Source organism: Diceros bicornis, chromosome 11, assembly GCF_020826845.1.
Source record: "Diceros bicornis minor isolate mBicDic1 chromosome 11, mDicBic1.mat.cur, whole genome shotgun sequence".
NCBI lineage: Eukaryota > Metazoa > Chordata > Mammalia > Perissodactyla > Rhinocerotidae > Diceros > Diceros bicornis.
In genome coordinates this window covers 5,423,636-5,450,283 of record NC_080750.1, presented here as the reverse complement: position 1 = coordinate 5,450,283, position 26,648 = coordinate 5,423,636, and the positions used below count along the sequence as shown (strand labels likewise).

Below are 26,648 nucleotides of genomic sequence, written 5' to 3'. Positions count from 1 at the left end.
TCTATTTGGCAGATGAAGGAACTGATACTTAAGAGTAATTAAGAAATGTACCCTTGGACACACAGCTTCTAAGTGACGGGATCAGGATTAGTTGGTCTGACTCAAAAGCCCCAGCTCTTCACTCAGTGCTGTGCTGCTTACATAAATGGGAAGGTCAAAATGAAAGGTGCTGATTTCCAGAAGGACTTTGTGAGTGGCTTCGATAAGAGAAGAATATGATTTCATGAGCCAGGAAGGGAGGAGAAACTGCTGAGTTTCTCAAACTGTGGCCTGTGGACCATTTGCATCAAAACATCTGTAATATCTATTAAAGCTCCCATTTCTGGGTCTTTCCTAAAGCTGTTAAATTGGAGCCTCTGGTGGTGGAGCCTGGAAATCTACATTTTTACCAGCCTCCATAGTTTACTGTAATTAAAATTTCTGTATAACTTCAGGGGGTTTATATGCCTCTTCAACCCCACCCTCTCCCCACCCCACATCCAGGGAACCCCTACACTGACAGTCCCTATTGAACAACTAGACTTTCGGGAGATGTTCAGAAGCTGAGAAGGGTCATGCATGGTGAGCTTCTCTGGAGAGGTATCAGACTGCGACTTTGGCCGACTATGGCATACCTAGTCCTTACTCATGCATTTCTTATTGTGCCTCTGACCTTTCTATGGCCATTTTTTCCTGCACCGTGGACTATTAACTGGGTGCTTTCACCTGAGATAACATCAGTGTCATACCTCTATCGGCATCGTGGTCAATCAGCTTCCTGGTCGTCCCAATGCCGTCTCCGAAGGCCCAGAGCAGCGTCTCATACCTCTGCTCTGACCTCCTCTGAGGACACTGTCTCCATGATTCCGGCTTCTCCCACACCACCTCCCTCCACTCACACGCATACAGATTTGCCAAATCTCTTGAGTCACTGTTTCAGATCAGTCTGCATCTTCTTTCTTGTATGTCCCATCTTGCCTCAGACTCAACATGACCTAAAACAGAGTTTTATGAAAGATGTTCTTAGCTAATCCTTTCACTCAGTAATTTCACCACTGGGAATCTATCCCAAGGAAATAACTCAAAACAAGGAAAAGCTTCATGTATAATGATGCTTATGGCAGCATTATTTACAATTAGAAGAAATTAAAATCAATCTAGAGAGAAATGTAAAAAGAGGGGAGTGGTAAATTACATTGCTCACAAGCATTCAATGGAATATTATGCAGATATTAAATAGGGGGTTCCTGAAGACTGTGTAGCAACATAAGAAAATAGCTGATGATAAGTAAGGACTGTACCTAAGTAGGCTGCACTACTTAGGTACTCTAAGCTCAACCATGAGTGGAAAATGACCAAGACTGGAAGGTAGTAAAAATCATAATAGTTTTGTTAGGTTGATAGGATCATGACTGATTTTTCCTCTCCATTTCCTGATTTTTCCAAAGCATATATGCTTTTATAAGTTGTGTTTTTATAAAGCTCATCAAACTCCCCTATGGGGATAGTCTGGTTACCTCCTGTTCGCAGGGTTCAATACGTAGAGGACTCTAACTTCACCCTAAACTGCTCAGGTCAGCTCTGTAGGTCCTTGTTAAAGACTCTAGAACACCCGCCATGAGCGCTCTTTTCATCTCTTATGGGCCTGACAACAATCTCCTCCCAGCTCCTCCAGCAACAATGGCCAATTCCACCTCCTCTTACCTGACCTCTCAAAGTTGGCTTCTCTCCTCTGCTTACTTTCTCTCCCTAAATGATCAGGTGACTCCCAAATTGAAGTTTCCGGGCCTCATCTCCTCCCTAAATTGAAAAGCTACTTCTTCTTCACTTGGATGTCTGATAGGCACCTCGTATCTAATATACCTAAACAGAATTCTGAATTTCCTCTCTCCCCACTCCCCCCATGGCTTAATTAATTAAAATCAATTAATTAACTAAAATCAATTAATTAATTAACACAAATAAATTAATTAGTAAGTTATTTGATTCCTCTTATCTCTAACTGGTGTTATGACACTGGTATTGTCATTATCCACCCTGTTGATCAGGTTTAGTCTTCTTCTGTTTGGCATTACCATACAGTGTTGCAGGAAGTGGAATCAGCTCTACTGCCAAAATACATCCCCAATTTGTCTACTTCTTTCTGTTCACGTCCGCTGTCACCATGTACCCGCCACTGTCATCTCTCATTTGGAAATGAGAAATATAATGTCTTTCTAAATGTTCTCCCTGGAGGCTTTCTTATATAAGGATAAATTATGATGTAATATTATTAATAATTATACATTAGTCTTAATTGTATATTAATAACTATTAGTATTATGTTAATTATTTTATTATATCTTATTATATTACAGTCCATTCTCCACACAACAGCCTGAGTTATCATTAAAAACATAAATCACATAATGTCACTCCCCTGCTTAAAATTCACCAATGCCTATGCAGTGCAATTAGAATAAAATAAATTTTATGACTTGTTATTAACGATGAATATTCCTATCTCTATGCCTTACACAATCCTCAAAGGCTTTACAAGATCTAGTTCCTGCCCATCTGTTGACCTGCATTTCACTCCAGCCCTGGTCACTGCCAGCCTCCCTGGCCATGTACCTCAAGCGTGCCCAGCTCGTCCTCGTCACAGTTGTCTGTCCCTCTTCCTGGTATGTTCTTCTCCAGGTCTTGGCAGGAATGGCTCCTTTTCATCAGCTCCAGGTCACCCCCTCTGAGAGGCCTTCTCTGACCTCAGCAGGCGGTCTTCCTGCCCCCACCCCTAGTCAGTATCACCTTGCCCCATGTAGTATCAGTATGGCGCTTACACTACCTGAAATTTTTAAGCTATTTTTTATGTATCTGTTACCCTCCCACTCAAATATAGGCTCCATGCCAAAAGGTTCCTTGTCTTTTTCTCTTTTTTTACCAAAATGAACTCACTCATGTAATCCCCACCCAGGAAGATACAGAACATTGCCAGCATGTCAGAAGCTTCTCTCTGCGCCGCTTCCCAATTATGATCTCTCAAAAAGTGACTACGACTCTGACTTCTGTCATCAGTTTACATTTGCCTATATTTGAACTTCATATGGACAGAATCATATGACACGTCCTCGTGTGTCTAGATCCTTCCATTCAGCGTTATGTCTATGAGAATCGTCCACGATTGTGCATGCGGCAGTGGTTCCTGTGTTCTCTTCACTGTACAGCACTGCATTTGTTCATTTCATTTCACTCTCTAGTAGGTGCACATTTGGGTTGTTTCTGTTTCGGAGATACTATGAGTAATGCTGCTGCGGACATTTTACACCTGTCCTGAGTGCATGTTATGTTGGCATTTCTCTCAGGTGTATACCCATGAGAGTAATTGCTCCGTCCCTGGTTTTAGCTTTAGCAGATCCTGCCAAACAGTTTTCCAAAGGATTTGCACCAATTTAATTGACACTCCCACCAACAGCATGTGAAAATTCCAGCTGCTCCTCATCCTCACCAACACTTGGTATTGTCAGTTTTTCCCAATTTCAGCCATTCTGGTAGGTAGCTTAGTAGTTTCTTCTTTTGAAATAAACCGGCTGCCTGAATGGATTAAGTCTCTGGGAACATCTTTTTTTCCTACTGCTATTGTGCCTTTCTCAGCAGATCAGGAACATCCACACTGTGAGGAATGTAGTGGTAGCCACAGCTAGAATAAATTTTTTAAATGAATAAAGCCAGATAGAAACAGTCTAATGAAATCAGAATTTTGTAGAGGGGTGTCTGTGCTCTCTGATTGTGCTCATGTTGGGCACCAGACAGTTGTCTCAGTAGCCAAGTCAGGTTTACTGTTCTGATATTTTCATGGAACAGTACTCGAAGGCATTCCTTAATTTGGGATTTCTGTGGAGCTGCTAATGGGGTTTGTGGTGGATGGTTGAGATCATTGTGATTCTATAATGAAAACTTGATACAGCTTATTATATATAGTTATATACAATAAATTATAGAGAATAGTCATGATTTCATCCTCTTCCTCTCATGCTTCCTAGCATTCTTGTCCCCAGACATTTGTACTGATGGTTGCCTGTCTTCTCTTCAGCTCTCATCACTAATTCTTCATTTTTATTTATAAACGAATTCAATTTGTAGCTTCAAGTGCTGAGTCGTTCTCAGCAGTCTCTTCAGCTCCGTCTGGTGTTGGTGTTGGTGCTGGCTGTGACTGCCACACTGGTGCTCAGTTCTTTACTCCGCTTGTTCTCTGTTACCATCTCTAGGCCGTGACACTTCCATGCAACACTCTGATGTCCGCAGTAATTTTGATTAAGTTGGGTTTTACTCTATTCGTCTCTGGACGAATATTGTTGGTACCTTTGATTTATTTCAGTAAGTCATTTTATCATTTTCATCAACAGCACGTGTCACCTACGTTTGGACTTTCGATTTAACTTTGATCCCAGTATTTTAAAAGTCAATAACTGGGAAATCCTCCTAACTGGCATTATTGAAGTGATTGCCCAAGGTGTAGAAGTTTGGACGGGGAGACACTCAAGGCCCATCCAGCACTCTTGATTTAGGTATATTTGCTCCCAGAGTAATAAAGATTGGACAATGTGAGATTTGAATTTGGGCCTACTTCTCTGCTTCTACCCCAGCCTGCTGGGCACAGAACCTATGAACGTAAAGCTTTGATAACATAAGGGACCTAGTGGGTCAGTCGCATTTCCAGCTCCAGGAGACAATGGCATAGCGCACAGATGGACGTGGGGATCCAGTGAAGGCCGAGGCCAGGTCACAGGATGGAGGACACCCACAGGGCTCACTTCATCACTTCCTTCAGGTCTGTGCTCAGATGTCCCCATCTTATTGAGGTTTCCATGTATATATACATAAAATAAAACAGCAAGGCCACCCCCACAGCACCCCCTACCCTCCTTATCATCTGGCATATTACGTATTTCCTGACATACTATCTCTCTCCCTGCTTTACAGTGTAAGTTCCAAGAAATGCAAGACCTGTCTGTTGAGTTACTGCTGGATTCCCAGTACCTAATGTCTTATCCACATCCTTTCTACGCTTTTCTGGGTCCTAAAATTTTAGGCCTCTTCTTCACCCAAAATGGCACCTGGCACTTATACAAACAGTCAGGAAATTGTGAGTTGAATGAATGAATAATTAAAAACTCCTGCTCCTCCCCTGCCTGGAATTCTTCAGAGACCTGGAGTATCTGCAGTTTTATCAGTCAGAAATGTACCTAACACTCCAGGAGGAGTAAGGGGGTTTTAGTCATTGTCTCCTTCAGTCACATTTGTCTTCTAACATCTAATTGAGAAATTATTGGAATTTTTTGCAGAAATAGAGAAGCAGAAGAATCTGTATTTTGAAACCTAAAGTTTTAAAGGCTGTGGGGTATGGGAAGGGAAAGGCAGCAAAGATACAGGAGAAGGCCAGCAAGTGAGGTCGGAAATGCCAACACAAACCATCTACCTTCCACTGTGTTCTAGGCTCTATCTGTCTGTTTCCCCTCTCAAACATCAGATGGAAACTGGCTTCTTCTCCAGAAGAGAGAAAAACCCTAAAACCTCAGAGACCCCATTGTCCTCACTAGTCTGGCTGGGAAGTCAGGGGCAGAGGTGGAGGGGATGCCCCTTCTTCTCAGTGCTCACCTCTGATGATGAAATGAGAAGACCTTCTCCCCTGAGGACGTTTACAGAGGCTTGGAGAGCTCAGTCGTGCATGATGAGGCCACGTGGAAAGTTCAATAGCCCCGGGGATCTGTGAAGCAAGAGAAAGCATGGTCCCCAGACTTTTTGAAACCTTTCTTTTTATTACCCAATCCTACTCATAGTCATAAATATCATGGCACACAAATCCCCGCTGAGTTCCTATTATTCAGAGGTGCCTAGGGGCCACGGGTAACTCACAGGCACAACTTCCTGCCTTATGTCCCAAAGATCTTTAAGATAATTTGTGAAAGCACACTTAATGAAATTTTAAGCTTTTTCTGCCTTGAAGGTTAAAAAAAAAATTCCTCTGTGGAAAGAAAGATGAATATTCCTAGATAGGACTGACAGAATGCCACGGCAGTCCAGGTGCAGAGTGTACCAGCCATCAGCTCCCACGAGCTTGGTGACACGTGTGGTTGGAAACAAGAGATGGAGATGTGTCCAGGAACTTGTGGTCCCGACCGTCCGATGGAATGGGCTTGAAATGTTTTCCAGTATTAAAACAAGGGATCAAAGCCTGAATGCTCTCTGTATTTTTGTGGTTGACATTGTTGTTGTTTTCAATTGTTAATCTGTTAGTAGTCAGATACGATTTCTTACTAAGAGACAAATGTATACACGGATGTCTTTTCTTAAAAGTTACCAGAGTATTGTCATTGAAATCTAACAGATTGATCTTAAAAATGTGTGTGTGTGTGTGTGTGTGGAAGAAAGAAAAGCACAAAGCTGAGCAGACTAGGTAGGAGAGTTTAACATGCTCCTAGTTCCTACAAATTCACAGAACACAGTTACTACAAGTGTGTTTGCTTGGAGAAAAATTAGAGAGACTGTAATGAAAATGACGAAAGAGAGGTTGTATGGTATCAATAATAATGTTTTACTGTTGTTGAGTGAATAATTTTAACATCCATCAGCTTATGTGATCCTCATGACAAATTGTGATGTAGGCAGAATATTAGACAATGCCATCTCCATTTTACAAGGAAAGTGGGAAGATTTATGAGACATTCCCTAAAACACTCAGTAAGTGGAGGAGACGAGATTAGGAATCTGGTTGTCAAATTTTCTTTGCCTAATACCAGGCTGCCTCTCTGATAATACCTAAAACTTCTAGAGAATGCCTTAGTTATTAGAAATATTTTCACATATATTATCTCAATGGGTATTATATATTTTATTAGTGATTAGCATTTTATTAAGTCCTTCCTACGTGAGTGGTCTTATTGAGGAATGTGCACATCTTATTTAATTGGGTCAAGGTAGATGACATTTTACATGTAAAACTTTTCATAGGCATAGTAATTAAAAGCAGTCATTTTGGTCATCTCCACTTTTTGCTGCTAGTAGATAATAAACTTGTCCCGTTTGAATTCTCTACTCAAAAATCTGGATTAATAGGAAAAATGGAAACAGGCAGGAAGCAAGCCAAGATCTATAGAAGAAATAAGGAACAGAGTGAATTTTCCTTCTTTAATTTGACATGGTATATACACGTGTATAAAAATGTGCTTATCTATGCTATGATTTTTGTTTTCAAAATCCTTTTGTGGGGAAATTGGGGCAATGAGTTCCTGTTGCATCATTGTGCAGCACTGTGGGAGCCTTTAATTTGAGTGTTGAGGTGCAGGAGGGTGAAAATTCTCAGGCTTCTTTGAGCAAAAGGAACTTCTTGAGATGGAGGCGAGAGGATCCCAGGGCAGACCATTTGGACAGTCACAAATGTCAGAGTGGCCATGCCAGCATCTTGGCAATTTTAAGATGAGAGATTCTGAATTGGCAACAAGTTCGGAGACTGTTAGTGCTGCCTAGGGTTTTTTGCTGGGGTTTCTTTTGGAGGAGCAGATGAACTCAGCAACATAGTCACTGCCAGCCACTGTCGGTGTGACACATTTGAGGGGTGACCCATCTGGGCACCATCTATAACACTTTGCAGTTGAAGAGCTTACTATTGAGTTTCACCTGGAAGATAAATTCCCAGTGATTCCTAGGAATAACAGGAAAAGGATTTGCATAGCAGCCACTTCAGCCTAGAGACTCAATGTTCTGAGATCCCTGGTCAGCCATATAGAATTAGGCACTCTCTAGCAGTCGACAGCTATCATTGAAGGGCTTCAGTCAATATTTGTCTGTCTGTCTGTCCGTCCATCCCTCTAATTTCATGATTGTGGTGGTAACTTGATCTCATTTGAGAACTACTGTATTTCTGATGCAAAGGACCCAGGTGATGGGGAGGCTGGCTCTCCGCTCATCACATTATAAAGTTCACCTGCCAGAGAGCAGACGAGATGTGTCAGGCCCTGTAGTCCTTTGGACAATTCCCCAGAAATTTCCCTGGAGGCCTATAAATCCTTATCTTTAGAAAATAATAACAAAAGATGTGATTTGGAAAGGAATATCTTTTCTTTTCCTACCATCTCTTTTCTGTGTTGGTATTTGAGTGATCTCTTAATAAACTCTTTTTTTGTGTGTGTGTGTGAGGAAGATCAGCCCTGAGCTAACATCCATGCTAATCCTCCTTTTTTTGCTGAGGAAGACCAGCTCTGAGCTAACATCTATTGCCAATCCTCCTCCTTTTTTTTTTCCCCAAAGCCCCAGTAGATAGTTGTATGTCATAGTTGCACATCCTTCTAGTTGCTGTATGTGGGATGCCGCCTCAGCATGGCCCCACAAGCGGTGCGTGTGTGCGCCCCCCGGGATCTGAACCGGGGCGCCAGTAGCGGAGCACGCGCACTTAACCGCTAAGCCACGGGGCCGGCCCCTTAATAAACCCTTTTCAATGGGAGCAGGATAGGCGCAGGGCATATCACCTTTATATAATGGAGTTTTAGATTAATAAGCCCAAAGGAAGAAATTGGGCATATAATGAGCAGAGACTGATGACTTATGTTTCCTCCCTTTCTTAAAGTTATAACATGAGGTCACAGAAGTTTAGGGCTGGAATCCAAAAGGACATTCCCAATCCCCAGTTATAAGGATGTGGAAGACTGAGGGTCATAATGACTTTTTCCCCTTTCTTTCCTCCTTCACTCTCTCTCTTCCTCCCTCCTTCCTTCCTTTCTTCCTTCCTTCCTTTTTATTTTGTTTCAGTTTTTTTATTTGATTGGGTTGAGTTGGAGAAGAGATTGTTTATACGGGTAATGTTATATATCATGATTCAAGTTCTCTCCCAATGAAATTTTCATTAATCACCCCTCAGAAAAAAAAGAAGTTTGGTTTCCTCATGCAGCTGTGAAATCTGCTTAAGACTGTGCAATGGAGTTAATGGGGCAATGCCGTGAGACTTGGCACTGGAATTGTCACTGTCCTAATAATTTGTTAATGTTGCAAAAGAGATTAAGAGTTTTCTCAAAGGAACAAAGTTTGCTGTAGAAACAAGATGACTAACCACTTTGTGGTCTTGGTGAGTTTTGTGGCTTCACCATTAATCTTTACTACTGCCCACACCTATTTTTAGGTTCTTTTTTAGTTCATACAACTCCCCTATTTTAATTTTCTGCTGTACTTAATTGGGGTGACTAATGGTAGTTTTTTATTTCTTTGTTCCCATTGTAAAAGTCCAGGAACCAGCACATTGTTCTTTCGTTATGTAATTGAAAGCCAAAATGCCTTAGTTGTGGGCAAGTCTCCATTTGCCCAGGAATGCATTAGACAGCATCCCATCAGAGACTGAATAAAGAAGATAAGTCAAAGGAAGAAAGCATGCCCACCAGAAGACGTTAATTTTGTAAAATTTAGCAGAACTCTAAGGCTTAAAATGCGGGGAAAAGTGTTCTCCCACAGGACAGCAGTGCTGCATGGCCAGGCAACTTTCTTCATCAGTTACCTGAGCAGCTTCATCCAGAGGTGCATGGAGTAGGCGTGGAGTAGGGGAGGGCAGGCAGGAAGACCTCTTGGAGGGTGAGGTCTCCAAGGCGTCCCTAACTCAGAGCTAAGACAACAGGTGCTTCCACATCCAAGATTCTGGGTCTATTGGTATGAGATGGGTCCTAGGCATTGGAATTGTTTTAGTGCTTCCTGGCAATTGTAGCGTCCAGGCAGGTTGAGAACCACTAACCTAAAGGAAAGCCTGGCAGGGAGTTTGGGATCAGTGCTACAGGTGTAGTCAGAAGAGTCTACTATTTAGTAACTGCATGACCTTGGGCCAGTTCCCTGCCCTCTCCATGCCTATTTCTTTGTACAACTGGGATAATGATTCCCTATGAAGTTGTTGTGAGAATCAAATTTCACAATGTAGGAGCTCAATAAAGTTCTTTAAATGTGAAATACCACACCAGCATCTAGCACAATGCTTGCACCGAGTCAAATACTTGTCAGCCAGAATCGAAGCTGGCATTGTGTGGTCTGAGAGTTGGAGTGAAGTAGCCAGGGCCGTCTTCTGCTGTGGCCCCCACAGGGCTGAGGCGGCTACAAGTCCTGCCAAGAAGATGAAATTCCTGTATCTCAGATTAAAACATAATAATAGTAGCTCAAGTAAAAGAAAATCCTGTCTGTTTTATGAAACAACACACAATTTTAATCAAAATTTCCAGTTAAAACTAAAATGTTACAGGTTCTATAGCCAGGTGCTACATTTCTTTTGGGAAATTCTTACTGCCATCTACTACGTACATTCAATAGCTGTATTGTGTTCATCGCTATGTATTGAACCGTTCTCATGTCAATGGACATTTAGATTATGTCCTAACCATCTTTTTAATACTACAAAATATATAACTAGGTATACTTTTACAAATATACCTAACGGCATGTTATATTTCCAAAAATGGAATTAGTAGGTCAGAAGATGGATGTATTTTCAATTTTGATATATATAATATGCAATTTTATCCTCATGTTTCTTGATCCACAAGATGTTTGAAAGACTTGCAAACTTTCTAATGGAGATATCTCGTTAAAGATCCCAATCAAGATAAATGAGTCAAACCTAGAAATGATCACTCAGTAAAAGGTGAAATTGTACACTCTGAATTGTTAGTGGAGGAGAAGAGGAAGTAAATTATCAAAAAAGTACAGTGTATATCCCCATTTAACTGCTGATTTATTGGACCAAAAAAAACCCACACTTTGATGGCTTATTATATTATTATTATTATTATTGAAAAATGTGTTTTAGCAAAGGCTAAACACTAGACTAAACTAAAGTGGGCCTTCTCTATTAAGGATGCCTGTTAGGTGTGGAAAAGTTTTAGAAGTTGGGTTGCACTTTGTTGACTGAGACATGATAATGGAGATGCCATCATTCAGTGTTGCAAGCACCATAATCCTCTCTCACCTCCCAAATCTAGAGCTGTTACTGTGGATTTGGGGGTTGTTGTTAATTTGCTTTAGCCTGTTCTGGGATCATTGAGTATTCTTCCTACTCTGGAAACTGTCAGAGTCTAAGACAAATGGCAATTCAAGTTTTGTTATCAGGAAAATCAGTGACTTCTCCTATGTTTATGAAGAGTTGCTAGTATTGGATCAGCTGTTACCATGTATTGACAACTGACAATATTGCACACTTTTTTTTTTTTTTCCTTTTTCTGATTATAGGATACAAGTTTAATAAAACATTTTCATTGCCCAATCCTGGAAGTAATTGCACCTTTGGTTATTGAGTTAGCAGGATGAAGGGCTCAGAGTGGTTGGCAGTTCAGAATAAAAGGTCCCTGAGAAACCTTGTTTTGATTCCAAAATACCTTACACTTAAGTTGAGGGCCAATAAGGAAACAGTGTAAAAACGGTTTTATCAACTATTGGTGTTCATGTTGAAATGATTGAAAGTATTATTGATGACTTATACCCAAGGCTCTTTCTTCCCAGGGCAGAATTCTGGAATTCTTCTAGTCGTTACTGAGATGTTCCCCTTTGACTTGCAGATGGCAGTAAAATTGGAAGGCTAGAATACAGAGTTATTCAACCTTTTCTCAAGTGGGTAAATGGTGAGACCTCATGGTAAGAGCCTGAGTTTGAAAGATTAGCCATCTCTCTCCTAGAAAGGACCTTAGAGGTCTTAGAAAGGACCCAATACTTATACCACAAATTGTTTCTGTCAGAATTTGAGATTTTTATATATTATACATATATTTTTGTTTATTTACATGTTTCCTGTCTCCAGCAGTAGGCTGTAGAGATTCTCTCCCTGCCCAGTGAAGCCTATAATATCTGACACTTGGTGGTTGTTGATGACAGAGGTGTTGATTCAGTAAATGCCTCAGTCTTTCTCCACCAGTCCCAAGGCCCGTGTGTCATCCATGGGCTGGTCAGGAATTAGTGGTGTATCTCAGCTTTGTACTAAAAGGTTCTCGAGTAAAGCCTTGCAAGCTAGTACCATTGTGATTGTTTATTCAGTGTTTGAATTGCAGCTAGGCACCTGTTTAAAAATACGTATTTTTAAAATTGTCAATCTAATATATGCTTGTTTTAAAACAGTTGAACAATGCAGAAATGTATATATAGTACAAATAGAGCTTCCCCCCCACCACCCCAAGTATCACAGATAGCAGCCCAGTGGGCATTCTTGGCACCTCCTGGAGTACATGCCATGGCAAATGGCTAATAATGAAGAAACAAGCTTCTTCTGAACTAGGAATCCAGAACATTCTTTTGAGAAGAAGCACCTCAGCTGACCAAGGCTGTGGTTTCTCCAGAACTCCTTGCTGCATTGTGCCTAATGTGGCTGAAGGACAGCAGAAACAGCCACTGCTGCCTCCACCGAGTTCTCCCCGATTCCATTAAGTGTTATAATCAAAACTCAGCTTTGAGAAGAAAAATGATATATTTCTTCCAAAGGGAAAAAAGGATACCAGTGTGACCTTACAGCTGGGAAAAGGCATGTGACATAGTAGTCATCTCCCGTCATTAAACCCAATGGCCCAGGCTCTCAGCCTCTTTGAGGCCCTAGATTTAGAATAATCTTTCACCTCATCAAAAGATGAATTTCACAAGAACCAGATGCTCTTCTATACCGACAGTCTCTCCTTCAAGACATTCTACGGAAAATGCTCTTTTCACATCCCATTGTGAACTTGCTAGCTGTCACTTATTTTGTGAAAACTTGGCTCATGAAATAGAACACTTAAAAATAAATACTTAACATGAAAAATCTTTGGTGCAAATCAAATTCTGTATGTCAGTTTCCTTGACTTTCACTTAGGGATAATTAGCCTTAACCTCTCTTATCTGACAAATGAGATGAGAGAGAGAAAAGTGATTTTAAACACTGAAGCACAGATCAAGTAATACAGCAACAATTACAACAGCGAACAGTAATAAAATAATAATAATATAATACAAACTGTGTTATTCAGCACCTATATATCAGAAGCTCTGTGCTAACTAAATACCCTACTTATATTGTCTTACAAAATTCATAGAACTAATTTGCAAGTTAGATATTATTATCATCTCAGATGAAGAAAGACTTAGAGAGTTAAGTAATCTGCCCAGTCAGGAAACTAGTAAGTGAGAGCACTGTGATTGGAATTTGCCACTCTCATCTGTTGGAGTGGCTTAGACTGGTTGAGAACATTGATGTTAAGTCCAGGCATGTCCAGAAAGAGTGTCAAGATTGATTAGCGGTGTCTCCCGTGAGTATCAGTAAGGCCTGAGGGTAGCAGAACAGAAGGTGCATATTGGTCTCTTGCATCACACTGTCCCTCGAGATGATGTAACTTAGGGAAGAAAAAATGTTTCCTTCCCTAAAGTATATTTTGGTAAAGTATCACAGTCTAAGGGCCCCTCGTCCAGTTATAATAAAAAGCCATATGGTTCCAAAGTGTAGCGTTGCTGGGATGTGCCAGGGGCAGAGCTACTGGCTGCCCACAAATAACAATCATCCCATTGGCCCAGCAGCCTCCCAACAGCTCCCCAGCAGGAGCATTGTCACATCCCAACAAAGCGCCTTTGCCTTTGACACATAGGCCCAATGGCTGGCCCTGGTGGTTTCCCTGAAAAATGCACTATCCTCTGTTCTGAGTCAGCCTTATTGTTCAGAGCTTAGGGAGTGAGGCTTATGTCCAGATATGGGACAATAATATATTCTATGCACTTGTTGTCAGCAGTAGTGTGGGTCACCATGGTATCTAAACTGTCAATTCTACAGTGCTCTGAAATGACCTCCTTGTACTGTAACCCTCAAACGTTGAATACCTGTTTGTCCCTACCTCAAATACTACTTCCTCTGAAGTCTTCTACGACCAACACTACCACCCACCAGAGTTAGCTGATTGATTCTTGTCACTCCAGCATCTAAGAACATTGCCAATAAATATTTAATAATTGAAAGAATAAATTAAACTGTGCCAATACTTAAGAAGTTGGGTGTAAACTACAATGATTTTTAGACTCGAAAAGATGAAAGGAAAGAACTGTTCCAAAGGTACTTTCTTTGGGTCTACTCTGATCATGTATGAAGCACACCGTCTAGCAGCAAAATATGGTAGAGGCAGGGCCCGCTTCCTTGGTGTGGTGGGCTGGAACCAGCGAGGAGAGACTGCTGTGTCCAATGTGCTGATGGTTCAGAGAAATCATACATCTGGGGCTAAGGAACAGAGATGGATACATACTGTAAGTGTGTCATTTGTGTGTTTCTTTGCTTTTGGCTTGTACTAAAGTCTTTGACGTCTCTCCCACTGGTCTATGAAAAGCAGACAACTGATGGAGTTAGTTCATCAGCAGTGTCTATGACTAGATGCATTTTGTAGCCACAAAATGTTAAGTGGCCATAGTGTTCAGAAGTCTACTGAAGCTCAGATCGTGTGTGTTGTGTCTGCTGGGGTGCTTTTGGGCTGCAAGTAATAGAAAGCAGAGCTCCGAATGGCTTATACAATAAGGAAGCTTTATCTCAAAAACGAGAGGTCTTGTGAGAAGGTCACTGAAAGATGGGTTAATTCAGCAGCTCATCACATCTTGAAGGACTACTTTGCCATCTTCTCTGAGTCAGCTTTGTCCTCAAGGTAGCTCCCTCCCGGTTGCAAGATGGCTGCTGCACTTCCAGCCACTACATGGTAAAGAGCAAGGAAATCTTTCCCAAAAGGCCCCCAGCATCCCTCTCCTCTCATCACGTTGGCTAGAACTGGGTCAATGCGCACCCTAACAAATCACTGGTAAGGGAAATGGGATTACTAAAACTTGCTTAGGTATTTAAGATTTACTCCTAAATCAAGATAAAGTCACTCTCCTTAGGGGAATCTTGAGTTGGGAGAACCTGAACAAAATCAGGATATTAATATGGAGGAGGAGGAAAGGACTTGGCTCTTGAATAGGCAACCAATAGTATCTGCTACATATGCTCAGTAGAGAGGCCATATTTACATATTACCTTCCATAGCAGCGAACCAACGCGCCCAATATGCTAATAACCCTAATTTGGTGATGGTTGCAATTTTTCGTGGTAAAATTTAGCCTTTATCTAGTGAGGTAAAGACAAAACATAAAATCAATTCAGATAAGACAGAAAAAATCTCCACTATCTGACTTTACCAATGAAATATAACTCCCCACTCTCAGATTAGGACAGGTTATTGACTGTAAAGACTGAGGTCATTCCATTAAGAGAGGACAGTTCTTTGAGATAAGAAAGTGAGAAGGAGCAGCCTTGGGTGAACACAGGAGAAAAGCTTCCCAAGAAAGAGAATATCATATGCAAAGGTTCTGAGGCAGAAAACTGAGAGGATCAGAAAGTGCTGGAATGATTGGCCCGCAGTGGGCAGGAAGAAAATGGCAGGAAGTAAGGGAGGAGATGGTGGAGAGGGGGGCCCTTCAGAGCCTTGCAGATCCAGTGAGCAGTTGGGGGTTTCATTCTAAGTACAGTTTTGAAGCCACTGAAGGATTAAGTAGGATCTAATCCTATGCGGGATTGTTTCATATGTTGGAAAGAGTAACTCCATTTAATGTCATTAGAGAGGCTACTTACAAAGTCCCAACTTGACAGACAGTTGCCAGGAGTTCAGCTTCGTTGCCGTGGTTCTCTGCAAAGTTGAACTTTAGTTCCAGTTGGCCGGTGCATGTTTATGGACAGAGTAATCTAGTCGGATGACTTATTGCAGAGCAACTCTAAGACATTGTAGGTAAAAGTTAGTGCCTCTGAAGAGCAACGAAAGCTCCTGTTTCCCAATTTGGGGAGGCTGCAGTTATTCACTAGTTTATCTCCTAACTGACTTTTAGAACCTACAAGGGATGCTGCCAGAACAAGGATGGGCGAGCACGTCTGCCCAACTGTTCGACCAGCTCTCGGTTCATTCTGCGTGTGGTGTGCATCCTCTGGGACATACGCCTGAGGGCTTCGCTCCATAGTGGAGCTGCTCCTTCCAGTGCCATGTCCTTTCACACTTAGGTTACACCAGTGAGCTCTACGCATTCCCAAGCTCGCCTGTCTCCATAGCAGTTCCTTGATCAAAATTCCATATGTCAGTTTGTTTTTCAACAGTTTTTTGCTTTTTCGACAATCTTTGAGCACCCATGCCTGTTGGAGGCAAACACACAACAGGGCACTGAAGAACAGTGTTCGAGCAGAGTTAGGACGTGGTTATGGGGAGCTCAGAGGCGTGAGCCTGGATGGGCTTCCTGGAGGAGGTGATGATAGAGCTAAGCCTTGAAGGAGGCTCCCTCTGGCTTCCATGAGAAAGATGGATTAGAGAATGGGAAGGGGTAACCAAGGACAGTGGTTCAGAGGCTGCTGCAGGAGTCCAAGGAGAGGCCAAGGAGGCCTCGATTGATACGGCCAGTCCAGGTGTAGAGGAAGAGCTGGCTGAAAGAAATAAACAGAGACATTCGGGGAATAGAGCCGGGGGGACTTGGAGAATGATTGAACATGGGACAGAATGGAGATAATTCCACGAGTTTTCAGCCAACCTCATCTCATCCCCAAGGGATAGTTCTCAAGCTGAAACACAAAGGTTACCAGCATTCTTCACAAGATCCTGCCCTGGATCCATGACCATTTTTTGGAACGTTGATGAAGAATAAGTGGCATTGTGTATGGTCTTCAGAATAAAGCAGTGAGAAGTTTTATTACTCTTGTTTACAAAACATTTTAAGATGCTTCTGGGTAAATGCAAATTATTATGGTTCATCTATACCTGTTACCCACCAGTGGCAGGTAGTCTTCTAAATATGGTTAATGTCAGACGTGAAATTATTCTCCTGAATGTTGTTTCTTTTCTCTTTTCATTATGAAGTATATTTGGTGCTCTTCGAACTGGTGCTTATATGGTGTACATTCTGATGACCAAAGGCCTGAAGCAGTCCGTGTGTGACCAGAGTTTTTACAATGGACCTGTCAGCAAATTCTGGGCTTATGCCTTCGTGCTAAGCAAAGCACCAGAACTAGGTGAGTGTCTTCTCTCCTTCCATTCCCCACTCTTTGTAGCTACACATCCCTCATGTTTATTTCAAAATGAACAAAGAAATAAACAATTTGAAGGTCCTATTGTGTTGGTTCAAGAAAGTTAGAATTAATGAATTTGAGTTCTTAACTAATTTACACCGTCTTTTTCTCTCTCCCCTCCCTCCCTCCTTTTAAATAATTGTATGTTGTGTGTATGAAAGGCAAAATAGTTTACATAGAATGTGCAGATTTCCAAGCACTGCTGAAAATACACTTTTAGAGGCTTATAAAACATACACAGCCCCTTCTCTCAGGCCCATTGACAGCTGAGCTAATACTAGAATCTGGGGAGAAATTAGCAACACAGCTCTTCTCAGTCCCGTATCGAAGGCTGCTTTCATCTCTGGAGTTGGGATCAGACTAGCAAGTTGAGATTTCCATTGGGGTATCCTCCAGTTCTCATTAACAAGTGCTAAGGGTTGGTTTCTGCTGTTGTTTGATTTTAATCATCAGAGAGATGGGCCATGGAGAAGAGGAATGTAGTTCACCTTCTAGAAATTAATTGAAATACTGGCTATGTTTGTGGATTCCTAAGGTTTTTCCTTCAACTCTTTAATGGACTTGACTATAAGTGTGATCCAGGTTAGCAGAAACAGCAAAAAATTAAGTGGCAAGGATTTGACATGGGCACTGTTCTCTGGAAAAATATCTTTATTGCCAGAGAAAGGGATCTACTGGTGATGATAAGCTCTGAGTTCATCCATGAGCAGTGCCGCAAACTGGTGTAAATCCTTAGGGAGCACCTAGCCATCCTCTGGGTTTCTTAATTTCTTATGTGGAATTAAGAATTGTATTATTTAGTTCAAAATATTTATTTATAGATTGTGTTCCCTCTCCTGTTGCCCCTAAAAAGGGGATGAGAGGTTGCAATTTCATTATAAGCCGCCTACAATATAAGCTCTCAACCGTCTTTCTGTAAGGTGCCCCTGGTGCATGTTCCGTGTCTGTTCACAGAGGATGTGAGGTCTCTCCCATGTGCTCCAGCAACCTGCCCACTTTCCACTGGGTGCCACACGTCTGCTGCCTACACATAGCTGGCAATTGGTTTGAACTGTTGGTTTGACCATTGCCTTCCCAGGTCAAAGACAAGGGAAGAGCCGCGGAAGAAAAGTTCTTCTGAAAACCTTTCCTAAGAGGCACAGGGATACAAAGATGGGTCTTCTACATAGTCCAAGATAACGAGGTCGCTGGTGTGTGTGCACGCACACACAAGCCTGTGTAAACAGTCTTAGAGTGAAATGCATTAGTGTGGATTCATTCATTCATTTAGTAAATTTATATTAAGCACTTGCCACGGGCCAAGCATTTAACAGGGGCTGGAATGGGACGGCTAGTTTATCTAAAAAGAAATTTATAATACGAATTTTATGTACCAGGCCCCAGGAGGCTATTTTTTATATTTGAATTGGGACCGCTAGGTGCAGAATCTTAGGGCAGAGAAGTATTTTTCAAACTTGGAGCTACAGATAACGCCTGAAAGTCTGCAGATATATTTTTAGGAATTTCAAAATTCTATGAGAATATATTTATTTTATGTTTTCATTTAGAAACCAAAGATAGTCTTGCCAGCTCCTTCATAGTGATTCTTTTTTTTAGTTGGACTCATCGAGTTTCTGAGTCAGATCCCTTGGTCTCAAACTGGAGTTGGTCCGAGAGTGTGAACACGTATTCTTCACTCTTGCGGTCTTGTGACGTTTATCTTTAAAATAAATTCATACGTTATGAAAGTTTGAGAATTATTCATATTGAGAAATATCATATCCCCAACTTCTCATTTGTGCTGTACACATTGATAAGTATCCTTATTAGCCCCCCATCTTTCTTGGTGAAGAACCAACTGCAGATACATGAATGCAGTGAATGTGTGGAACGTGTGACTCCCCACATGCCCCCTTGAGCACTTTCACGATTCCCACCTCACTACCCTACACAAATGTTTTTTTAAAAATCAGAAATGGTATCACTATGCTTCTGGCCATTAAGCCTCAAATTGCAGAGGCGCGGCCTTAGTGTTTCTTCTAGAAATGCCTTTTCCCTACAAGGGCTGCTCCTCTGGGTTCTGAGTTTTATCCAGTTGTATTTGAGGGACTTGAGAATAAAAATAGTCCCTTCTACATTTTGAAGGAATAATTTATTGAAGAGCCACCCCAACCTATCCATAGTGGTCATTTTCCTTCAAAGACATGATTAGACCTGTGCTCTCTGTTCCCACTTCTAGTCCAGGTTGAACTCAAGGTTCTAGGAGGGTGGGCAGAGTTGGGATTCCTAGACGAGCTATCAGAGCAGCGCCCAGAGGTGGCTGTCTTGCTATCATCCTCTGTCTTGTTAGAGTTGGTCCTAATGATGGTTATTAATCCCCTGTCTTAATTTACTCTAGGCATGACATGCCGCTCCCTACTGCCTCTGTGCACGCATTATGATTGAACATGGGGTCTTCCTTCATGAGCCCAGACAGAGCGGTACTCAAGCCCTTGTGCCATTGTCTTGATAATCCCTCTCCCTGGAGAAGCCTCACACACTAGCATCACTAGTTTATAGGTTAAACATCAGTCCATCCCTCACAGGTAAAATATGGGATTGAGTGTTGACAACGGGCTGAAGAGTTGGAAAAAATAAAATCCTCATCTTGACACAGTTCCTTAATAAGGCTAGTTAGTGATACAAATTCTTCACACAATTTCAGATCCATTATACAGATATTTCCATGGTCCGAGAACCCTTTTTCAATTTAAAATCTGATTAATTTTCTTTCAAATATTCTGGAGCTCATTTGACAGTGGCCTTCCCAAGGTAAACTGCTGGATCAAAATAGATCCAAAAATCAGTGCCAGTTGAGTGTCTCGGAGACAGCCAGCCCCTCGCCCTCATGGAGGGAACGTGTTTGCCTGGATGTCTGTCTGTTCATTTGGAGGTTAAATTACTTCCCAGTCTTTTACTCTTAGAAAACCTTGGTCACTACCATTTAATTAAAAAAGATTTGGGGCCGGCCGGTGGTGTAGTGAAGTTCGCGTGCTCTTCTTCGGTGGCCTGGGGTTCACAAGTTCTGATCCCCGGCTGGACATATGCACCACTTATCAAGCCATGCTGTGGTGGTGTCCCACATATAAAGTAGAGGAAAATGGGCACAGATGTTAGCCCAGGGCCAGTCTTCCTCAACAAAAAGAGGAGGATTGGCAACAGGTGTTAGCTCAGGGCTAATCTTCCTCACCAAAAAAAAAAATAGATTTATCCATTTGGGTTATTTAGAACTTTTCTTATTTTTAGGTCACTAGTTCTGCTTTTCAATACTCTAAGATGCTGGACTCCCTTACAAGCACCAGAAAGAAAAGGTCTTGTGTGAAAAAAGAACGGTTCTTCCATGTTCAATACTAAAACTCTATTTTCCCCCCAAAGCCTGCATGTCTGCAGTTTTCACTAAACTTTTTTTTTACTGTGGCAAAATAGACATAAATAAAGTTGACAATTTCTAAGTGTATAGGGCTGGGCGTTAAGAACATTTGCATTGTGCACCCATTACCAGCATCCACCTCCAGCACTTTTTCATCTTCCCAAACTGAAGCTCTCTACCTCTTGAACATTGTCTCCCCGTCCCCCCTCCACTCAACTCTTAATAGCGGGACAGGCTCTCTGTTTCAGCAGAAAACAATGAGCTTGTTGCAGTGAATTATAGAACTGCAATCTACTAGAACAAGTGAGGGAACAGAGCCACCAACCTGCTTTGTGTGCCAAAATCTTTGAGTGCCTACTGTTTGAATTATACTAAAAGCTGCTGAGATTTGGTTTTGTTAAAACTTGGAAACATCTGCTCTGAGTCTAGGTCCTTGCTCAGTTGAGCTTGTCATTGTTTTTGAAACCTTGACTCAGCAGAACTCCAGCTAACTCTGCAAAGAGGGACACAGCCGTCTATGACAAACCACACAGAGTAGGCTCTCCATCTCTTGGTGGCCATGCGTGCCCTGGGGATTCCAGATGCTGACTGACTTCTCCACAGCTGCACAGAGACCTGCACTCAACCGGCATGTGAGCAGAAGATATAGTTCAGGAGGGACATGTAGGTCTGAGAACCATGCCCTGCCTGCAGGCTGGCTCTTGACTGAAAATAGCTGAGCCAAAGGTTAGAGAGACCACGGTAAAGAGAGAACATGAACCAGGGGTAGCTAAAATACATGACATGGCTTAAACTTTCAAGAGTCAAAAGGCTTATACTTGGCCAAAATCCTTTCCATAATGCCAACCGGACCTTTGGCCAAGAAAGATTGGTTGGCCAACATCATATACACAATGCTTATCTTTAGTGTGCATTTCTAGGTCACTCTAGTTTTTGACAAGCCTGTAAGTACCATGGCTTGGCATGACTGGCTCATGACAAATCAAATGTGATATTATGTGATTCCCCCAGAGGAAAAATAATTCATAACTGCCAGAGTGGCATGACTGATACATCTCAGCTGCAGTATCAAAAGAACCATGGGAGGTCTCAGGGAGCCCTTCTGGAACCCCACCAGTTTCCCCTAACTCAAGGGAAACTACCATTCTCTGGTTCAGCAGCCTTCTTGGGGACCATAGCCTTGAGATGGCAGTGGAGTGGTACTCCTGAGAGGCTCCAGAGCCCTTACTGGAAGATGCTCATCTTCATTACTCTATCTACCATCCTGCATATCTGTTGTGAAAAGAATTCTTCAGTGAATTCAAATTAATTTTGTTTTGAAGATCTCATGACATGTCCTTTGCCCCCACGCCCCCATAATAAATGGAAACGCCTAGTGTGTCTCAGATCAAACCTGAGACCCCCACTCAGACGGGAAAAACACAAAGCAATTTTTGATTCCAGAGTTGTAGGTTCCACTTCCCACTCCAGGGTATCCCATTCTAACATGGTCTGTCTTAGTCCCCTACTATGCTCCTCACACTGAAATCATTCTTGAGAGACAATAAAGTTTTAATGTAAAAGCGATGATATTAAATCTAAAGAATTTAAAAGGATGAAATGCTTATTACTTTATGGCAAATGACTTTTATTACAATGTGTTTGGATTTTGTGTGGGATATATATTTTAGTTCATGCTTGGAGACTCATAAACAACATCTTCTTAATTATGAATGACTAAATTTGTTTTTAACATATAATTCCTTGGACTTCTACCTTCTTTCTGCTGTGAGCAAAGGTAGGCTGGAATTATTGTGCCTACGTTATAGTCTACAGAGGGAAGGAGGCACAGAGTAGTAATTACACAGAATAGTGGATCTGTGACAGGCACACATAAATAGCACAGTTTAACACTAAGAAGTAGACCTCAGGTCTCCTGACACCAATTTTGTCCCCTAAGTATACAAGTGAGAGTTACCATCACCATCAATCATTGTCAGTCTGTCTGACATTTACAGGCATAATATGGCAGGCACGTCACAAGAGAGAAGAGGACGCCTGAGAAAATTTTATAATATGTTCAGAAATGCAGCAACTGGCAGCTTTCCTTTTCTGTTCTAAACAAATAGGAAGTGATAATGTTTAACAATTCAGCAGGGAAATAAATTAACAGCTCCTGCTGGATGGAATGGGGCACCACCTGTATCCCAACCACAGCCATCAGAAACTTAAAATCTTTCCAAAGTCCAGCGTTCTTTGACCTTCCCTAGTGCTAGACGTTTTAGAGTGTCCTTGAAGTATGAGGGATAAGACTAGGATAAGTAGTAATTCCCTTTGTGCTTAATTAAATTTCAGAATGAGAAGAGGGACCTTCTGGTTCTCCTTCTTATACAAAAAGAAGTCAAGTTTGAGTTCACCAAAGATTGTGAAGGGTGTGGGGTTTTCCCATATCTGAGAACATAGAGATAGAGAAGAGACGAAGTGCTGACCTGTGTAAATGTTTCTATCCCACGTCCCAGCGTCTCTTCCCTTTTTTCATACTTGTAAATGGGATTGGGTATATTTGTTACTATGCTTGCTCTTCATCCATTTTTACATAAGAGTTCTACAGTATATTTTTCAAAATCCCTAAACTTTTCAGAGAATCATTTCAAATATATAGCATCTACCTACCTGAGCATAATTCCAGCTTCTATAATGTAAATTTCCTCCCTTAGAAGCAGTGGTCTCTTTCTTCAAAGGGATATTGTTAGTAAAATTTTTGATAGATCTTGGAAAGCTTTTTCAAAGTTAATTCCATCAAAATGTGTATCATTCTCAGTTTTTTATCACTTGATTCATTGGTATAAAATATTCTAGTTACCATTTTCAGCAAATGTGGTAGAAGATGACTTTTGTTCTCCTTTTCTGTTTTTGCCTTTTCTTTTAGTTTTCTAACTACTGTGTATCAGGGCTTCACTTTATAGGAAGCTTACAAAGATATGTTTTTGAGGGGTACCTTTTGTCATGTACCAAAGAAAAATGGTTTACTCCTATGGAGAGGCTTAAGAACATTTTGCTGGGCACTGGCATTCCAATCTGCTTCCCTCGGTTGATGAATGATCTAGAAGTCACTCGACTCTTCCAGGTGATATTTCCTAAAATGTAGGTCAAGTTAGAAACCAGGCCACATGGTTGCTAATGTCCCTTCCAGATCAAAAATTAATAAGATTTTGTGTAAAACACCTTTCTGAAAGTAATATTTATTGAGCACTTGCCATGTGCCAAGAAGGCATGTTGATTATCCTATTTAATTTGATCCTCAGACAATTCCAAGCTACTGTGATTATCCTCATTTTCCCAGATGAGGAAACTGGAAAATAGTGAGGATAGGTAACCTACCCAAGGGCACACAGCTAGTAAATATCAGTCCAGGAGTCTAACCCAGTCCATCTCACTCTCAAGTACTAGTTCAAGATCTCTAGCTTCTTGCAAAAACGTAAATTATCATTATGTCATGGTCAAGGGGCTCATGCGCGTCCTCTCCCTTTGTGTCTTTCAGGAGACACGATATTCATTATCCTGAGGAAGCAGAAGCTCATCTTCCTGCACTGGTACCACCACATCACTGTGCTCCTGTACTCCTGGTACTCCTACAAGGACATGGTCGCCGGGGGTGGCTGGTTCATGACCATGAACTACGGCGTGCACGCCGTGATGTACTCTTACTATGCCCTGCGAGCAGCCGGGTTCCGGGTCTCTCGGAAGTTTGCCATGTTCATCACCTTGTCCCAGATCACTCAGATGCTGATGGGCTGCGTCATTAACTACCTGGTCTTCTACTGGATGCAGCATGACCAGTGTCACTCTCACTTTCAGAACATCTTCTGGTCCTCACTCATGTACCTCAGCTACCTTGTGCTCTTCTGCCACTTCTTCTTTGAGGCCTACATCGGCAAGATGAGGAAAACAGCGAAGACGGAATAGTGTTGGGACTGAGGAGGAAGCCACAGCTCAGGGTCATCAAGAAAAACAACAGACAAGAGAAAATGGCACAAGGACTCACATGGTGCAGCTAACACACACACAACACATGAGCAAACACAAAGCCCACGGCAGCGTAGGGATGATTAGGTTGACTTAACCCAGTAAGTTTATGATCCTTTTTGGGTGAGGACTCACTGAGGGCACCTCCATCTCAAAGGATTGCTGCTGGAGGACCTCATTCCCTCTTCATCTGTCAACTCTAGGACAATTGAGAACAAAAGTGAGCCAGAGGCGGAAAGAGAAACAGCAGGCAGACAAAGGCTAATTTAACACTATATGAAAAAAAATGTATTTACTAAGTGTTATATTTCTCTAAGGATGAAAGAAGTTTACTTAAAAAACTGTGCGAGCACATACCCACACAATCCTTTCTCACCTTTTTCGACACTAAACTGGAGCCAGCGTAATAGATAAAAATGGAAGAGACACAGGGTGTGTATCCAGAACAACGATGCTTTTGCAAAAATTAAAGCCTTTTTAAGAAAGGCTAGTAGATGTAGCCCCCATGAGAAAAGATGCCTTAATCTTTTAAGATTAAGAAAACAGATGTAAACAACTCTATTTCGACCAAGAGAAAGACTGGTGTTTTTCTCTCCACAGCACAGCCTCGGGCTAGTGATTTTGCCAAAACCAGACGGGCACAATGTTTTTCCGAGGTCCTTCCCAGGAGGATGGAAGCCATGCAGCCCACTTCCTACAGGGGCAGCTCCACCTCAGAGCATTTCTGATAGATTAGCTGTAGTTTCTACACTTAAGTGAGATACGGAGCATTATCCTTGGTTCCGAGGCCCTTAGGCTTTTGAAAAGAAGAGTAAATACAGACTAGAAAAGACAAAAGTCAACCAAATGGCTTGAAATTGGGTTCTGACCTACCTGTAAAAGGGTTCAGCCCAGTACCATTCTTAAGCTGGGAAAGGGAAAAAGGAAGGGAAGAGAAGTCAGCGGAAAATCAAGGCAACAGACAGACAATATGTACGCCCACCCCATTTGACTTCACACATTCTCATAACTTTCCAAATGAAACCCTGTGGTACAGTCCATATTTTCTATATTTTTGTGAATTTCAAAGGAATCTGCAGGGCTTCTCCCGATAATGGGTGAACACTGTGTTTCTGCATCTTCTGCATTTGCTCCCTAGCAGTGCAGAGGTGTGTAAAGTGCCCTCTGCTGGCCAAGTGGAGATACTTCAACAAACACGCTCAACGGCAAGTTTGGCTGAACAGTTGACCACAAAAGGCCCCCTCTAGACTTATCCTTCAAATTTTAAGTGATATAAAATACTCGTCATATTTTTGGCCAAATCAGAAGACATTCTTCCTGCTTCGAGTGAGCTTCAGAAATTTTTTAAAAGGGACTTTCGCTCTGGAACTCAGAAAATCAACTTACTAAGAGCCATATTCTTTAAAGAAATAAAAAGAAAGCTAGATAATATAATAGTACCTGTAATATTTCAGTCCTTTACAAGCCAAATAAATGTGTAAATGTTCCTAGTATTTCAAAGAAGCGATTACATAAAGTTGTTCAATGTGATATAATAGTATTCTAATTGGTTAAGTAGCTTAAGGATTAGACAAACTAGGTGATAAGATTAGGAGCTACCACCCTGCATAGATTCTACACACAGAACTACACACGTATGCACACCGACGTGGGGTGCACCCAATTTCAAAGCCCAAATGAATAGAAACACGTTTTCTGGCTAGCAGATAAAGAAACTGTCGTTTATCCTTCTTGCTTTATTTGAGAGTGTACAGTAAAAGGGATTTTTCAAATTATTTTTATATTATTTTAGCTTTAATTGTGCTGTCATTCATGAAACAGAGCTGCTCTGCTTCTCTGTCAGAGATGACAAGGGCTTTCTCAGCATCTCGTCTATGTGTGAATTTAAAAGAATAAAGTTTTACTCCATTCTGTGTGAATGGTTTGAACAGTGAACAAAGAATCCATGCAGACCAAGTCAGGGCTGATAGCCCGGGGGGGGCGGGGTTTGCAGGGGGGGAGCTGCCGCATCTGCTAAATTATTGTGAACAGTCTCTGATGTCTTGATTGGTTCATAGATGAGGAGCAATTGATGGAGGAATGTATTATTATTATTATTTTATTATTATTATTGTGGCAAAAACTGACATGAGCTGAAAAAGTGGGTCCTGCTATAACAACTAATAGATTCTGAAGATGCAAATACTGTTATTTTGAGCTTTGAAAATACATGAT

At 41.6% G+C, this 26,648-nt stretch overlaps 1 protein-coding gene across 1 annotated transcript in view; it reads left to right on the top strand.

Moving 5' to 3' along the window:
• ELOVL6 (ELOVL fatty acid elongase 6) overlaps window positions 1–26,353 on the top strand; it is a 139,478-nt gene extending 113,125 nt beyond the window's left edge. The window contains exons 4-5 of the mRNA XM_058549904.1: window positions 16,833–16,984; window positions 23,950–26,353. Coding sequence (XP_058405887.1) covers window positions 16,833–16,984; window positions 23,950–24,374 — 577 coding nt within the window. The 3' untranslated portion in view covers window positions 24,375–26,353. The remainder of the gene's footprint in view (window positions 1–16,832; window positions 16,985–23,949) is intronic.
• The last annotated feature ends 295 nt before the right edge of the window (window positions 26,354–26,648 follow it).